This window comes from Symphodus melops (genome assembly GCF_947650265.1).
Source record: "Symphodus melops genome assembly, chromosome: 11".
NCBI lineage: Eukaryota > Metazoa > Chordata > Actinopteri > Labriformes > Labridae > Symphodus > Symphodus melops.
Window position 1 is genome coordinate 26,178,104 of NC_136701.1, and position 16,527 is coordinate 26,194,630.

At 47.2% G+C, this 16,527-nt stretch overlaps 1 protein-coding gene across 1 annotated transcript in view; it reads left to right on the plus strand.

Annotated features, from left to right (window-relative positions):
* The window catches only part of grk6 (G protein-coupled receptor kinase 6), a 22,203-nt gene extending 5,928 nt beyond the window's left edge, over nucleotides 1–16,275 (plus strand). Inside the window, exons 3-16 of the mRNA XM_079355822.1 lie at nucleotides 7,357–7,469; nucleotides 7,559–7,636; nucleotides 7,792–7,892; nucleotides 10,956–11,048; nucleotides 13,183–13,246; nucleotides 13,400–13,540; nucleotides 13,617–13,807; nucleotides 13,888–13,925; nucleotides 14,057–14,146; nucleotides 14,219–14,427; nucleotides 14,567–14,704; nucleotides 14,875–15,012; nucleotides 15,087–15,221; nucleotides 15,594–16,275. Coding sequence (XP_079211948.1) covers nucleotides 7,357–7,469; nucleotides 7,559–7,636; nucleotides 7,792–7,892; nucleotides 10,956–11,048; nucleotides 13,183–13,246; nucleotides 13,400–13,540; nucleotides 13,617–13,807; nucleotides 13,888–13,925; nucleotides 14,057–14,146; nucleotides 14,219–14,427; nucleotides 14,567–14,704; nucleotides 14,875–15,012; nucleotides 15,087–15,221; nucleotides 15,594–15,644 — 1,580 coding nt within the window. The 3' untranslated portion in view covers nucleotides 15,645–16,275. The remainder of the gene's footprint in view (nucleotides 1–7,356; nucleotides 7,470–7,558; nucleotides 7,637–7,791; nucleotides 7,893–10,955; nucleotides 11,049–13,182; nucleotides 13,247–13,399; nucleotides 13,541–13,616; nucleotides 13,808–13,887; nucleotides 13,926–14,056; nucleotides 14,147–14,218; nucleotides 14,428–14,566; nucleotides 14,705–14,874; nucleotides 15,013–15,086; nucleotides 15,222–15,593) is intronic.
* The last annotated feature ends 252 nt before the right edge of the window (nucleotides 16,276–16,527 follow it).

Genomic DNA, 16,527 nt, shown 5'->3' on the forward strand with positions numbered 1-16,527 from the left:
TGAACTCGTGCTTCCCTCAGTAGTGTCCGTCAGCTGTGTTTGAGGGCGCAGTGGTTCCCAACCTCTTTCAGCTCGTGACCACACCGTGGCGTCCCCAGACAACCCAATCACAGAAGAAGGAAGGCTGGCATTTAGGCTGGTATTTAAATAAACACCATATTTGTGCTTGATCAATAAATAGTGAAGCCATGTGACCCCTCATGGTGTCAGGGTACCGAGGTAAGGAAAGCCTGAACAAGCATCTCTATCTCTGATGTACACAGAGCTTTATTACACACAGACATGAATCATATCTGAAGGTCGGCGCACGCCCTCGAGGCGATGAATGTAAAAGTCAGGACATGATGTATACACGGCACATCAAAGGCTCTTATTCCATCACACTCTTATTATTAACCCACATAAGACCCTTTAACTGAGAGAGCCATTCATCTGTGATGGTCATGGTTTGTTATGGCGGCCCTGGAGGGTCAAACCAAGTCAAGAACATAACAGTGTGTGTGTTTGAGTCACATTAAGAAGCTACTTCAGAAACAAACATTAAATCATTAAAATGAAGTGTTTCATCTGACGGCCAATGTTCATCAGCGCTGCACACTACTCTGTATTCTTGTAGTTCTCCTGTGATCTTGTAGTTCTCTGTGATCTTGTAGTTCTCTGTGATCTTGTAGTTCTTCCTGTGATCTTGTAGTTCTTCCTGTGATCTTGTAGTTCTCTGTGATCTTGTAGTTCTCCTGTGATCTTGTAGTTCTCTGTGATCTTGTAGTTCTCCTGTGATCTTGTAGTTCTCTGTGATCTTGTAGTTCTCTGTGATCTTGTAGTTCTTCTATGATCTTGTAGTTCTCCTGTGATCTTGTAGTTCTCTGTGATCTTGTAGTTCTCCTGTGATCTTGTAGTTCTCCTGTGATCTTGTAGTTCTCCTGTGATCTTGTAGTTCTCTGTGATCTTGTAGTTCTCTGTGATCTTGTAGTTCTTCCTGTGATCTTGTAGTTCTTCCTGTGATCTTGTAGTTCCCCTGTGATCTTGTAGTTCTCTGTGATCTTGTAGTTCTTCCTGTGATCTTGTAGTTCTTCCTGTGATCTTGTTGTTCTCCTGTGATCTTGTAGTTCTTCCTGTGATCTTGTAGTTCTCTGTGATCTTGTTGTTCTCCTGTGATCTTGTTGTTCTCTGTGATCTTGTAGTTCTCTGTGATCTTGTAGTTCTCTGTGATCTTGTAGTTCTCCTGTGATCTTGTAGTTCTCTGTGATCTTGTAGTTCCCCTGTGATCTTGTAGTTCTCTGTGATCTTGTAGTTCTTCCTGTGATCTTGTAGTTCTTCCTGTGATCTTGTTGTTCTTCCTGTGATCTTGTTGTTCTCCTGTGATCTTGTAGTTCTCTATGATCTTGTAGTTCTCCTGTGATCTTGTAGTTCTCTGTGATCTTGTAGTTCTCCTGTGATCTTGTAGTTCTCTGTGATCTTGTAGTTCTTCCTGTGATCTTGTTGTTCTTCCTGTGATCTTGTTGTTCTCCTGTGATCTTGTTGTTCTCTGTGATCTTGTAGTTCTCTGTGATCTTGTAGTTCTCTGTGATCTTGTAGTTCTCCTGTGATCTTGTAGTTCTCTGTGATCTTGTAGTTCTTCCTGTGATCTTGTAGTTCTTCCTGTGATCTTGTTGTTCTCCTGTGATCTTGTAGTTCTCTATGATCTTGTAGTTCTCTATGATCTTGTAGTTCTCCTGTGATCTTGTTGTTCTCCTATGATCTTGTAGTTCTCTGTGATCTTGTAGTTCTCTGTGATCTTGTAGTTCTTTGTGATCTTGTAGTTCTCTGTGATCTTGTCGTTCTCCTGTGATCTTGTAGTTCTTCCTGTGATCTTGTAGTTCTTCTGTGATCTTGTAGTTCTCTGTGATCTTGTAGTTCTTCCTGTGATCTTGTAGTTCTCTGTGATCTTGTAGTTCTCTGTGATCTTGTAGTTCTCCGTGATCTTGTAGTTCTCCTGTGATCTTGTAGTTCTTCCTGTGATCTTGTAGTTCTTCCTGTGATCTTGTAGTTCTTCCTGTGATCTTGTAGTTCTCCTGTGATCTTGTAGTTCTCCTGAGGTGTGTGTACACCTGCTCATGGCAGTGCTCACGCTACAGAAGCTAACCTATAGTGGTGAAGGGTGCACGCTGCCTGACAGAGCAAAACGTTGGCGCTGATGGAAAGCAGCGTGCTAGGACAATGTGGAAATTGGCAGTTAGTGTGTCAGGCCTTATAATGGACAGAGATTGGAATCATTGAAATGATATTTTCTCATTAAGAGGAGATAAATCAAAGCACTTTCTGTATTTCCTGTCTTGTTCTGGTCGTTTATTTGGAGGATGAAGAAAAGTTTGACATTTTCTGTCTGTGACTCTGCGTGTCTCTGAAACCAAAGTCCATCCTCTCCGTCTTCTGCCTGCTCCACTTTTCAGAAAGTTTTCCCTTCATCACAAAGGGCAGTAGCCCCTCCCCCAGGTGGGTGACACTCCCACAGCTAGGTGTTTGTTCTGCCCTCTGAGTCTGCCTTCTCACCGTAAACAATAGGACATGGAGCCAGAAAGCAGCGAGTACACCCGAGCCCTTCCAGAGAGGGGGCGTGGTCAGACACAGCTCATTTACATATTTAAAGCTACAGACACAGAAACAGCCTGTTCTGAGCAGGGCTGAAATAGAGGGGTTTATAGACATGATCAAATACAGGATCAGAGTGGATTTACAACAACACACTTCACACACATGATGAAGAGGAGCGAGGACACTGATTTCACCTGAAGAGGAGGAGGACATGTGGTGTTTAAAATAGGTCGACTAACTCAAACCATCTCAAAGAAAAACTTTCAAAGACGTATTTTTAATTGTTTACTTTTGAGCTGTCTCTGTATGTTTCTCACAGAGAGAACTTTTCTTTTTGTCATCATGATTGAACTGTTGAGTTTTGTAATCATGAGGATTGCACCGCTTCCTGATCAACGCGTGGACGGAAGGACAGACAGCTGTTGTAACTTCACTTTTCCTTATTCATGTTGTTCTAGATGCTCTTCTGTTTGTCAGCGTGCAGTGAAAAGTGTCCTTCATGACTCTTTGTATATCAAGCACGGATCCAGTTTAGAAAAAGCTGGTGATCTCTGAACGCAGCACGGCGGAATATTAAAAAAACAGTAAACGCTCACAGAGGAAACTGTGGCGGCTGCAGAAAGAGGAAGCAGCAGAATGACTCCTCTCATTGTAAGGATCGTTTTATAACTGTAGAAGAAGAGTGACCAAGGAGAAGGTCACGCCTGGGGCCTGTGTGTGTGTGTGCGTGTGTCTGTGTGTGTGTGTGTGTGCGTCTGTGTGTGTGTGTCTGTGTGTGTGTGTGTGTGTGTGTGTGTGTGTGTGTGTGTGTGTGTCTGTGTGTCTGTGTGTGTGTGTGTGTGTGTCTGTGTGTGTGTGTGTGTGTGTGTGTCTGTGTGTGTGTGTGTGTGTGCGAGTCCAATATGAGAGTTCTCATTGCTGCAGTTATTCGAGCGTTCTTCACAGTCAGAGCGATGTAATACGTTTAGATTCTGACGAGTTCAGTCAACCGCGGCGTCTCACACACACACAGCGACACAGACAGGAAGTTGCACACACACGTGACAGAGTGACGTGAAACCTGAGGATAAAGACGGACGAGAAGCTGAGCGCAGGACGATTAAACCAACCGTCACTGAGCACGGTTTTTATGAAAGCAGAAGAAGAAAGCGTCGAGTTGGAGACTTTAAGGAAACCGTCAACTTCCTCTTTTGTCAGCAACGTGTTCTTTCCTTCTTCTCTCGCACGTTACCACGAAGCGTGCACGAAACATGCAGCTTATCTCTCTCGCACGCCGTCTGATCACTGCCACGGTGCACACGAGGTCCGCCCGTGCGTCTGGACCTGAACCTCCTGTAGTTCTGAAAACACGAGGACTGAAGCGTTCAGCACCAGGCATGATCGTTTCCAAACGGACAGACGGGAACTTTTCCTTCAGCGTTACTTTGAGCGGTCTGATCAGCTTCCATCGCAGCGGCTGGAGCAGCAGACCTGTGCATGCGTGCTGCTTCATCTCTCAGCTCTGATAACAACATTGATCATGAGTTGAGAGATAAACGTGGAGCATCACACACATGAGTGAAACAAAGGAGAGCTCAGAGAGCCGTCCTGCTCAGAGCTGCAGGCTCACATCAAGCCGGCCTTCTGGTTCTTACATAAAGACCAGCAGCACACAGGCCGTGATGTGACGGCTCAATGAAGCCTGCACAGACTCCTCTTTGTGGAGGTTCATGATGTACAGCACATTCTGTCCCGTCCTGCAGCTCTGTCCTCACACCTCCAGTCCACCGATCCACCAGCACGGGGAACTCCCACCACGCTGACCTCCCCCAAGCATGACTCAGCATAAAGATCATGCACCCTGAAGAACATCAGGCCTGTTGTTGTTTACAGTAAAGATCAGTCCTGTTGTTGTTTACAGTAAAGATCAGTCCTGTTGTTGTTTACAGTAAAGATCAGTCCTGTTGTTGTTGTTTACAGTAAAGATCAGTCCTGTTGTTGTTTACAGTAAAGATCAGTCCTGTTGTTGTTGTTTACAGTAAAGATCAGGCCTGTTGTTGTTTACAGTAAAGATCAGTCCTGTTGTTGTTGTTTACAGTAAAGATCAGTCCTGTTGTTGTTTACAGTAAAGATCAGTCCTGTTGTTGTTGTTGTTTACAGTAAAGATCAGTCCTGTTGTTGTTTACAGTAAAGATCAGTCCTGTTGTTGTTTACAGTAAAGATCAGGCCTGTTGTTGTTTACAGTAAAGATCAGTCCTGTTGTTGTTGTTTACAGTAAAGATCAGTCCTGTTGTTGTTGTTTACAGTAAAGATCAGTCCTGTTGTTGTTGTTTACAGTAAAGATCAGTTCTGTTGTTGTTGTTTACAGTAAAGATCAGTCCTGTTGTTGTTGTTTACAGTAAAGATCAGTCCTGTTGTTGTTGTTTACAGTAAAGATCAGTCCTGTTGTTGTTTACAGTAAAGATCAGGCCTGTTGTTGTTTACAGTAAAGATCAGTTCTGTTGTTGTTGTTTACAGTAAAGATCAGTCCTGTTGTTGTTTACAGTAAAGATCAGTCCTGTTGTTGTTTACAGTAAAGATCAGTCCTGTTGTTGTTTACAGTAAAGATCAGTCCTGTTGTTGTTTACAGTAAAGATCAGTTCTGTTGTTGTTGTTTACAGTAAAGATCAGTCCTGTTGTTGTTGTTTACAGTAAAGATCAGTCCTGTTGTTGTTGTTTACAGTAAAGATCAGTTCTGTTGTTGTTTACAGTAAAGATCAGTCCTGTTGTTGTTGTTTACAGTAAAGATCAGTCCTGTTGTTGTTGTTTACAGTAAAGATCAGGCCTGTTGTTGTTTACAGTAAAGATCAGGCCTGTTGTTGTTTACAGTAAAGATCAGTCCTGTTGTTGTTTACAGTAAAGATCAGTCCTGTTGTTGTTTACAGTAAAGATCAGTCCTGTTGTTGTTTACAGTAAAGATCAGTTCTGTTGTTGTTTACAGTAAAGATCAGTCCTGTTGTTGTTGTTTACAGTAAAGATCAGTCCTGTTGTTGTTTACAGTAAAGATCAGGCCTGTTGTTGTTGTTTACAGTAAAGATCAGTCCTGTTGTTGTTTACAGTAAAGATCAGGCCTGTTGTTGTTGTTTACAGTAAAGATCAGTCCTGTTGTTGTTGTTTACAGTAAAGATCAGTCCTGTTGTTGTTTACAGTAAAGATCAGGCCTGTTGTTGTTGTTTACAGTAAAGATCAGTCCTGTTGTTGTTGTTTACAGTAAAGATCAGTCCTGTTGTTGTTGTTTACAGTAAAGATCAGTCCTGTTGTTGTTTACAGTAAAGATCAGTTCTGTTGTTGTTTACAGTAAAGATCAGGCCTGTTGTTGTTGTTTACAGTAAAGATCAGTCCTGTTGTTGTTGTTTACAGTAAAGATCAGTCCTGTTGTTGTTGTTTACAGTAAAGATCAGTTCTGTTGTTGTTTACAGTAAAGATCAGTTCTGTTGTTGTTTACAGTAAAGATCAGTCCTGTTGTTGTTTACAGTAAAGATCAGTTCTGTTGTTGTTGTTTACAGTAAAGATCAGTCCTGTTGTTGTTTACAGTAAAGATCAGTCCTGTTGTTGTTTACAGTAAAGATCAGTTCTGTTGTTGTTTACAGTAAAGATCAGTCCTGTTGTTGTTTACAGTAAAGATCAGTTCTGTTGTTGTTTACAGTAAAGATCAGTTCTGTTGTTGTTTACAGTAAAGATCAGTCCTGTTGTTGTTGTTTACAGTAAAGATCAGTCCTGTTGTTGTTGTTTACAGTAAAGATCAGTCCTGTTGTTGTTTACAGTAAAGATCAGTCCTGTTGTTGTTTACAGTAAAGATCAGTCCTGTTGTTGTTGTTTACAGTAAAGATCAGTCCTGTTGTTGTTTACAGTAAAGATCAGTCCTGTTGTTGTTTACAGTAAAGATCAGTCCTGTTGTTGTTTACAGTAAAGATCAGTCCTGTTGTTGTTGTTTACAGCTCCGTGCTCTCGGGGATCTTATGCTAACGCTGCAGATGAGTTTGATGATGAACTTCGATTTCAGCTTGGAGGTAAACGAACGAGTCTATTTCTGACCTGAGAGATGCAAATCTGTCGCTACAAACAGACAAACAAACGATGTGACTCATAAAATATTCAAAACATTTCGAGAGATGCAAATGTCCTGAGAGGACGCAGCGTGTCGCTGTGACCAGGACTTGTGAATAATGGTGAGTGGTTCGATCTCCGTGGCGTTTTGTCTTTCCCTCCTCTGAATCATTTGTTTGGTTTCCTGCCTCCATTTGCATCACATGAAGGATGCAAATCAACGTTCCCCGAGGCCAAGCGCCGACAGAGAGACGACGTGGTCGACGTGGCGCCGACAGAGAGACGACGTGGTCGACGTGGCGCCGACAGAGAGACGACGTGGCGCCGACAGAGAGACGACGTGGTCAGGCTGAGCTCATTAAGAAGACTCCAGACCTCCTCAGTTCATTTATTCATTTAACTGAAGGTCAATTGTGAATCTGTGAGGGCCTCTTACAGGGGCTCCACCATGACGCCTCCATCCATCTTCTCTTATCCGAGGTCGGGTCGCGGCCCCACCTGGGGGTCATGAGGCGATCCGTCCTGCCGTCCGTGTGAGGAAGAGATACTTCACTGACCGCTCACTCTCCGCCAAGAGTCAGTCAAAGGCCCGGCAGGAAGTGAAACACCAGAAAGGCTTTAAAGTGTGATTGTAAATTAAACCCTCTAATGTGTGTGTGTGTGTGTGTGTGTGTGTGTGTGTGTGTGTGTGTGTGTGTGTGTGTGTGTGTGTGTGCGCAGAGAAGGACTACAGCAGCCTGTGTGAGCGGCAGCCCATCGGACGTTTACTCTTCAGACAGTTCTGTGAGACGCGGGCTGAGCTGAGACGCTGCGTGAAGTTCCTGGATGCTGTGGTAAGAAGAGTGTGTGTGTGTGTGTGCGTGTGTGTGTGTACTGTTCTGATGCAGCAGCTGATCGTCCTCTCTCTCTTTCTGTCTTTCAGGCGGAGTACGAGGTGACGCCGGACGAGAGGAGGAAGGAGTGCGGCCAGGAGCTCGTCGACAAATACTTCAACCCAAAGGTCCGTGCTGCCGGGGGCGGCACAGCCACTCGGCCATCGGAGCCCCAAACTTAAAATCATTCCTATCCATGTGTGTTTGTGTGTGTGTGTGTGTGTGTGTCTGTGTGTGTGTGTGTGTGTGTGTGTGTCTGTGTGTGTGTGTGTGTGTGTTGCAGTCAGAGGACCATGTACCTGAGGTGGAGGAGGCCATGTTGGCTCAGTGCACTGAGAGGCTGCAGCACGAGTCCTGTAAAGAGCTCTTCAACGACTGTACCAAGTAAGACCTCAACAAACCTTTACAGACAGAACATCTGCAGAGAGACAAAACATCTGCAGAGAGACAGAGAACATCTGTAGAGAGACAGAGAACATCTGTAGAGAGACAGAACATCTGCAGAGAGACAAAACATCTGCAGAGAGACAGAGAACATCTGCAGAGAGACAGAGAACATCTGTAGAGAGACAGAGAACATCTGTAGAGAGACAGAGAACATCTGTAGAGAGACAGAACATCTGCAGAGAGACAGAGAACATCTGCAGAGAGACAGAGAACATCTGCAGAGACAGAACATCTGTAGAGAGACAGAACATCTGCAGAGAGACAGAGAACATCTGCAGAGAGACAGAGAACATCTGTAGAGAGACAGAACATCTGTAGAGAGACAGAACATCTGCAGAGAGACAGAGAACATCTGTAGAGAGACAGAGAACATCTGCAGAGAGACAGAGAACATCTGTAGAGAGACAGAGAACATCTGCAGAGAGACAGAACATCTGCAGAGAGACAGAGAACATCTGCAGAGAGACAGAGAACATCTGCAGAGACAGAACATCTGTAGAGAGACTGAACATCTGCAGAGAGACAGAACATCTGTAGAGAGACAGAGAACATCTGTAGAGAGACAGAACATCTGCAGAGAGACAGAGAACATCTGTAGAGAGACAGAGAACATCTGTAGAGAGACAGAGAACATCTGCAGAGAGACAGAACATCTGCAGAGAGACAGAACATCTGTAGAGAGACAGAGAACATCTGTAGAGAGACAGAACATCTGTAGAGAGACAGAACATCTGCAGAGAGACAGAGAACATCTGTAGAGAGACAGAACATCTGCAGAGAGACAGAGAACATCTGCAGAGAAACAGAGAACATCTGTAGAGAGACAGAACATCTGCAGAGAGACAGAACATCTGCAGAGAGACAGAGAACATCTGCAGAGAGACAGAACATCTGCAGAGAGACAGAGAACATCTGCAGAGAGACAGAACATCTGTAGAGAGACAGAACATCTGCAGAGAGACAGAACATCTGTAGAGAGACAGAGAACATCTGTAGAGAGACAGAACATCTGTAGAGAGACAGAGAACATCTGTAGAGAGACAGAGAACATCTGTAGAGAGACAGAACATCTGTAGAGAGACAGAGAACATCTGTAGAGAGACAGAACATCTATAGAGAGACAGAGAACATCTGCAGAGAGACAGAACATCTGTAGAGAGACAGAGAACATCTGTAGAGAGACAGAACATCTGTAGAGAGACAGAACATCTGTAGAGAGACAGAGAACATCTGCAGAGAGACAGAACATCTGTAGAGAGACAGAACATCTGTAGAGAGACAGAGAACATCTGTAGAGAGACAGAACATCTGTAGAGAGACAGAACATCTGTAGAGAGACAGAGAACATCTGTAGAGAGACAGAACATCTGTAGAGAGACAGAGAACATCTGTAGAGAGACAGAGAACATCTGTAGAGAGACAGAGAACATCTGCACAGAGACAGAGAACATCTGTAGAGAGACAGAGAACATCTGCAGAGAGACAGAGAACATCTGTAGAGAGACAGAGAACATCTGTAGAGAGACAGAGAACATCTGCACAGAGACAGAGAACATCTGTAGAGAGACAGAGAACATCTGTAGAGAGACAGAGAACATCTGTAGAGAGACAGAACATCTGTAGAGAGACAGAGAACATCTGCACAGAGACAGAGAACATCTGTAGAGAGACAGAGAACATCTGTAGAGAGACAGAACATCTGTAGAGAGACAGAGAACATCTGTAGAGAGACAGAGAACATCTGCAGAGAGACAGAACATCTGTAGAGAGACAGAGAACATCTGTAGAGAGACAGAGAACATCTGTAGAGAGACAGAACATCTGTAGAGAGACAGAGAACATCTGTAGAGAGACAGAGAACATCTGTAGAGAGACAGAACATCTGTAGAGAGACAGAACATCTGTAGAGAGACAGAGAACATCTGTAGAGAGACAGAACATCTGCAGAGAGACAGAACATCTGTAGAGAGACAGAACATCTGTAGAGAGACAGAGAACATCTGCAGAGAGACAGAGAACATCTGTAGAGAGACAGAACATCTGCAGAGAGACAGAGAACATCTGCAGAGAGACAGAGAACATCTGTAGAGAGACAGAGAACATCTGCAGAGAGACAGAGAACATCTGTAGAGAGACAGAACATCTGCAGAGAGACAGAGAACATCTGCAGAGAGACAGAGAACATCTGTAGAGAGACAGAGAACATCTGCAGAGAGACAGAACACATCTGCAGAGAGACAGAACACATCTGCAGAGAGACAGAGAACATCTGCAGAGAGACAGAACACATCTGCAGAGAGACAGAACACATCTGCAGAGAGACAGAACACATCTGCAGAGAGACAGAACACATCTGCAGAGAGACAGAACACATCTGCAGGCTGCGTGGAGGAATAAAAGTAAAAAGTGAAAGAAGGGATCATAAAGGCTCTGAGAGGTTTCTGATCGTCCCTGAAAACTAAAGATGGAGAGATATAGACGTCATAAAGACGCCTGAGTCCAGGAGGCTGCAGCTTTATCTTTTACTGCAAGTGTCTTCACCAATCAGGAAGCTTCTAATGGAGGTCATTCACTCCGGCTGGGACGATGCAGATCAAACATCAGGACGAGTTTTCAGCGCTCTCATTGAGTAACTTCCTGTGGCGTCTCTGCTCAGACGTGTTGAGGCGGCGTGCAGCAGCACACAGGAAACGTGAGAATTCTCTCACTGCATGATGTAACAGGAAATAACACTTCAGACTACCATCACCGATCTGTATTATATAATCACATCCTTCGGTCACATGACAGGCGCCGAGGTCATAGAAGGTCATAGAGAGTTTAGAATCGTGGCGTCCACCATTGAACGCTCTGCAGCTCAAACGGGCTTTGTAATATAAAGCTGGATAGACACTTTGTTGATCCCCAGGGAAATTGAAGCATGTTTCCATCATCAGGCTCCTCCCATTTTTACTGCTATGATGAGCGAGACATAAATAATCTGTGCCCCGTCTGTTCCAGATTGATCCACGACTACCTGAGCGTGGCGCCGTTCGCAGACTACCTCGACAGCATGTACTACAACAGGTTCCTCCAGTGGAAGTGGCTGGAGAGGTCAGTGGCACCGATCCTCCTCCTGCTGCATCAACACACACACACACACACAGCCTGACATGTAGAGGCGACCAGTATGAACACGCTCAGTGAGTTGCCTCACTCCCACGCCTCCTCGCTGTCCTCAGGTTACCCAACGCAGCGTCTGAGTGAGCGCGACAGACGAGCACTTAAATTGCACAATGGTAAAGTTTCAAACGTGCACTGAAGTGATCACAGGCTGCTCCGGGTTGTTCACACGTCCATCACAGCGGGGGGGCGAAAAAGAACGACTCAGAAACAGATGAAGCTGCAGCCAGTTGAGGTTAAAGCAGACCGGAGAGGAAGGAGAAGAGATACAACAGAAACGAGTTCAAAGTTTAGACTTCTTTTCTCCATGTTTACACCCAGTCAGCTCCGTCAGTCTCTGATCAAATGAAAAGGAAAAACACATATTTTGGTCTTTTGGCAGCTTTTCAGGAACTGTGTGAGGTCGTTGACCTTTCTCTGACCTGACCTTTCTCAGGCCGATGTTTAGAGACGTTTTCACAAATCACGGAGTTCTTCAACTTCATCCTCAAACTCCAACAAAAACATTCTGCAAGAACAAAACTGACATCCTACATGTCTACATGTTTGTTCCGTTTGCCAGATATGAGAGCAGTTATCAGGTGAACAGATGTTGCAGCGATGGAAGCGGGCAGTGGAACTGCTTCAGATAGAAGTGATTGTACCCGAGCTAAAAAGCCTCTGCATGTTTCTAATAAGCTCCAGCAGCAGAAAGCTGCTCAAACTAGGATCAATGTTGGAGATGAAACATGGAGAGAGGTTAGAACGCAGAAAGCTTTACAGACCCATGCAGAGCTGGCTAAACACTGAAGCTACAGTGTCCACCACATGCAGAGCTGGCTAAACACTGAAGCTACAGTGTCCACCACATGCAGAGCTGGCTAAACACTGAAGCTACAGTGTCCACCACATGCAGAGCTGGCTAAACACTGAAGCTACAGTGTCCTCCCCATGCAGAGCTGGCTAAACACTGAAGCTACAGTGTCCACCACATGCTGAGCTGGCTAAACACTGAAGCTACAGTGTCCACCACATGCAGAGCTGGCTAAACACTGAAGCTACAGTGTCCACCACATGCAGAGCTGGCTAAACACTGAAGCTACAGTGTCCACCACATGCAGAGCTGGCTAAACACTGAAGCTACAGTGTCCACCACATGCAGAGCTGGCTAAACACTGAAGCTACAGTGTCCACCACATGCAGAGCTGGCTAAACACTGAAGCTACAGTGTCCACCACATGCAGAGCTGGCTAAACACTGAAGCTACAGTGTCCACCACATGCAGAGCTGGCTAAACACTGAAGCTACAGTGTCCACCACATGCAGAGCTGGCTAAACACTGAAGCTACAGTGTCCACCACATGCAGAGCTGGCTAAACACTAAAGCTACAGTGTCCACCACATGCAGAGCTGGCTAAACACTGAAGCTACAGTGTCCACCACATGCAGAGCTGGCTAAACACTGAAGCTACAGTGTCCACCACATGCAGAGCTGGCTAAACACTGAAGCTACAGTGTCCACCACATGCAGAGCTGGCTAAACACTGAAGCTACAGTGTCCACCACATGCAGAGCTGGCTAAACACTGAAGCTACAGTGTCCACCACATGCAGAGCTGGCTAAACACTGAAGCTACAGTGTCCACCACATGCAGAGCTGGCTAAACACTGAAGCTACAGTGTCCACCACATGCAGAGCTGGCTAAACACTGAAGCTACAGTGTCTCTACATGCAGAGCTGGCTAAACACTGAAGCTACAGTGTCCACCACATGCAGAGCTGGCTAAACACTGAAGCTACAGTGTCCACCACATGCAGAGCTGGCTAAACACTGAAGCTACAGTGTCCACCACATGCAGAGCTGGCTAAACACTGAAGCTACAGTGTCCACCACATGCAGACTTGTGTGAGAGGAGGGCGGAGCCAGCTCTCTGTGATGATCAGAGTTTAGACTGCAGTACACATTTTAAACACTAGGGGGTTACCTTTATGTTGTTAGCTTGAAAAAGGAGAACGCGATGGAGAAGTCGACCTTTAACTCGTCTCATGTGTGTTTTTAAACGTGAGCTTGTTTTCTTTTCCGACAGGCAGCCGGTGACCAAAAACACGTTCCGACAGTATCGAGTCTTAGGGAAAGGAGGCTTCGGAGAGGTGAGTGTGTGACGACACCATCAATTAAGACCCAACAGAACCGCACGCACACACGCGCACACACACATCAGGGCGGGAGCTCCGCGGCGGCGGCGTCTGCAGTTCAGGGTGCATTGGAGCGCCTGTTTAGTGAATCTTCACCTGTTCCCTCAGGTGTGTGCGTGTCAGGTGCGAGCCACGGGGAAGATGTACGCCTGCAAGAAACTGGAGAAGAAGAGGATAAAGAAGAGGAAAGGAGAGTCCATGGCGCTCAATGAGAAACAGATCCTGGAGAAAGTCAACAGCAGATTTGTGGTGAGCGTCGTGTCCACACAAACCTTTCGCCTGTTTTCTTTGAATGTCAACAACAACAAGCCTGGTGTGTCTGCAGGTGAGTTTAGCGTACGCCTACGAGACGAAGGACGCTCTGTGCCTCGTGTTGACGCTAATGAACGGCGGAGACCTGAAGTTTCACATCTACCACATGGGCGAGGCGGGTTTCGATGAGGAGAGAGCCGTGTTTTACTCTGCAGAGATCTGCTGCGGGCTGGAGGACCTGCACCGAGAACGCATCGCCTACAGGTCCCAATCACATCTGTGTAGAGTTTAACCCCGTAGAGCCGGCGTTCTGTGTTCTCACTGTGTGTCCGTCTGCCTCGCAGGGACCTGAAACCTGAAAACATCCTGCTGGACGACCACGGTGAGTACAGCAGCCTCCGCTCAAACTGTCTGTTGGAGGGTTTCTGCTGTGAACCAGCAGAGGGCGCTCTGACTCCACAGCTGATCAGAAGCAGACTCACGCGCTGGACTCATGTTGCTTTGTGTTTCCAGGTCACATCAGGATATCTGACCTGGGATTAGCAGTTCATGTTCCCGAGGGCCAGACCATCAAGGGCCGCGTGGGGACGGTGGGGTACATGGGTAAGTGTCCTCAGACAGGATGTGGATGAGTCTGACAGCAGGAAGTGAAGCTCTCTCTCTGCTGGCGTGCAGCTCCGGAGGTGGTGAAGAACGAGCGGTACACGTTCAGCCCTGACTGGTGGGCTCTGGGCTGCCTGCTGTACGAGATGATCGAGGGTCAGTCTCCCTTTCAGCAGAGGAAGAAGAAGATCAAGAGGGAGGAAGTGGAGCGGCTGGTGAAGGAAGTGGACGAGGAATATTCCAGCAAATTCTCAGAGGACGCCAAAAGCTTCTGTAAAATGGTGAGTGGATGTCTGAGACTGGCGTCTCCGTTCCTCCAGCTCGTGATGTGAAACGAGACGTGATCACGCCGCACATCTTCCTGACTTACCTTTAGCAACACGTCTCACTTGAGGTCACTTCCTGTTTTAAACCCTGCAGCTCCTGGTCAAAGAGCCGTCGGAGCGTCTCGGCTGTCAGGGAGACGGCGCCTCAGAGGTCAAAGCCCATCCCATCTTCAGATCCATCAACTTCAAACGGCTGGAGGCCGGCATGCTGCAGGCGCCCTTCATTCCTGACGTGAGTGCCCGACCTGTCAACGTTCACGTTCAGAGAGCAGGGAGCTTCTTTTACAGTGAGGTCGCCCCCTGCTGGACATGAGGAAGGCGGTCCTGTCAACGTGCTCTGCAGCTTGAAGAGGGGAAATGTTCACGTAGAAATGTGTGTGTGTGTGTGTGTGTGTGTTTCAGCCGCAGGCCATCTACTGTAAAGACGTGCTGGACATCGAGCAGTTCTCCACGGTGAAAGGAGTCGAGCTGGAGCCAAAAGACGAGTCCTTCTACAGCAAAGTGTCCACGGGCAGCGTGTCCATCCCGTGGCAGGACGAGGTGACGCTGCGCTCTGTCTGCACACGAGCACGGAGCGTCTCTTTGTGTCTGAACTTCATGTCTCTGTCCTGCAGATGATCCAGACCGACTGTTTCATGGAGCTGAATGTTTTCCACCAGGACGGGACGGTTCCTGCTGACCTGGACTGGAGAGGACAGCCGTCCCCCCCGCCCAAACAAGGCCTCCTGCAGCGGCTGTTTGGCCGACAGGTCAGTGAACGCACCTCAGAAAATCCTCCTTTGAGCTGCCGCCACCCAGCGTCTTTCCCTCAGCTAGCACGCCGTGCCGCGTACGCCGTGCCGCGTACGCCGTGCCGCGTACGCCGTGCCGCGTACGCCGTGCTGCGTACGCCGTACCACGTACACCGTGCTACGTACGCCGTGCTGCGTACGCCGTACCACGTACACCGTGCTACGTACGCCGTGCTGCGTACACGTACCACGTACGCCGTGCTGCGTACACATACCACGTACGCCGTACCACGTACGCCGTGCTGCGTACACTGTGAGTTATATTTTATTAAAACCTCTATGAGAGTAAACATGAAGGCTGAACTCTGTGCTCTCTGCCTCCCTCTGCAGGACTGCTGTGGTAACTGCAGCGACAGTGACGAGGAGCCCACCAGGCTGTGACACACACACACACACACACACACACACACACACACACACACACACACACACACACACACACACACACACACACACACACACACACTCTCTCTCTCTCTCACACACACACACACACACACACACACACACACACACACACACACACTCTCACTCACACACACACTCTCACTCACACACACACACACACTCACACTCACACTCTCACTCACACACACACTCACACACTCACACACACACACACACACACACTCTCACACACACACACACACACACACACACACACACACACACACACACACACACACACACACACACACACACACACACACACACACACGCTCATGTTGAATGTTATTTAAAGTGAGACTCGTCCAGGCAGCTTCAGACGGTTTGAACCTGTTCTCTCTCACTCCTCCATGTTTGTCATGTGGATCAATCGCCTGCTGTAAAGTGCCTTGCTGGAGGGCACTGCGACAGTGGTTACTAAAGGGAGGACTGAGCATTCCTCTGTATGTCTTCACTCAGTCCAGGGAATCGAACCGGCTCATGAACTGTGACCACTTCCCTTCGTCCGCCCTCCCTCCTGCAGCTGCTCTTCTATTTAAGTCTTTTAATAAAAGTTTTTATTTACGCTCAGACTGTTTTCCCTCTTTGTCACTGTGACATCATCAAACATCTTCTGATAGGCCGAGACCCGGGGCCGACCTCTGAGACCCGGGGCCGACCTCTGAGACCCGGGGCCGACCTCTGAGACCCGGGGCCGACCTCTGAGCGAGACCCAGGGCCGACCTCTGAGACCCGGGGCCGACCTCTGAGACCCGGGGCCGACCTCTGAGAGAGACCCGGGGCCGACCTCTGAGAGAGACCCGGGGCCGACCTCTGA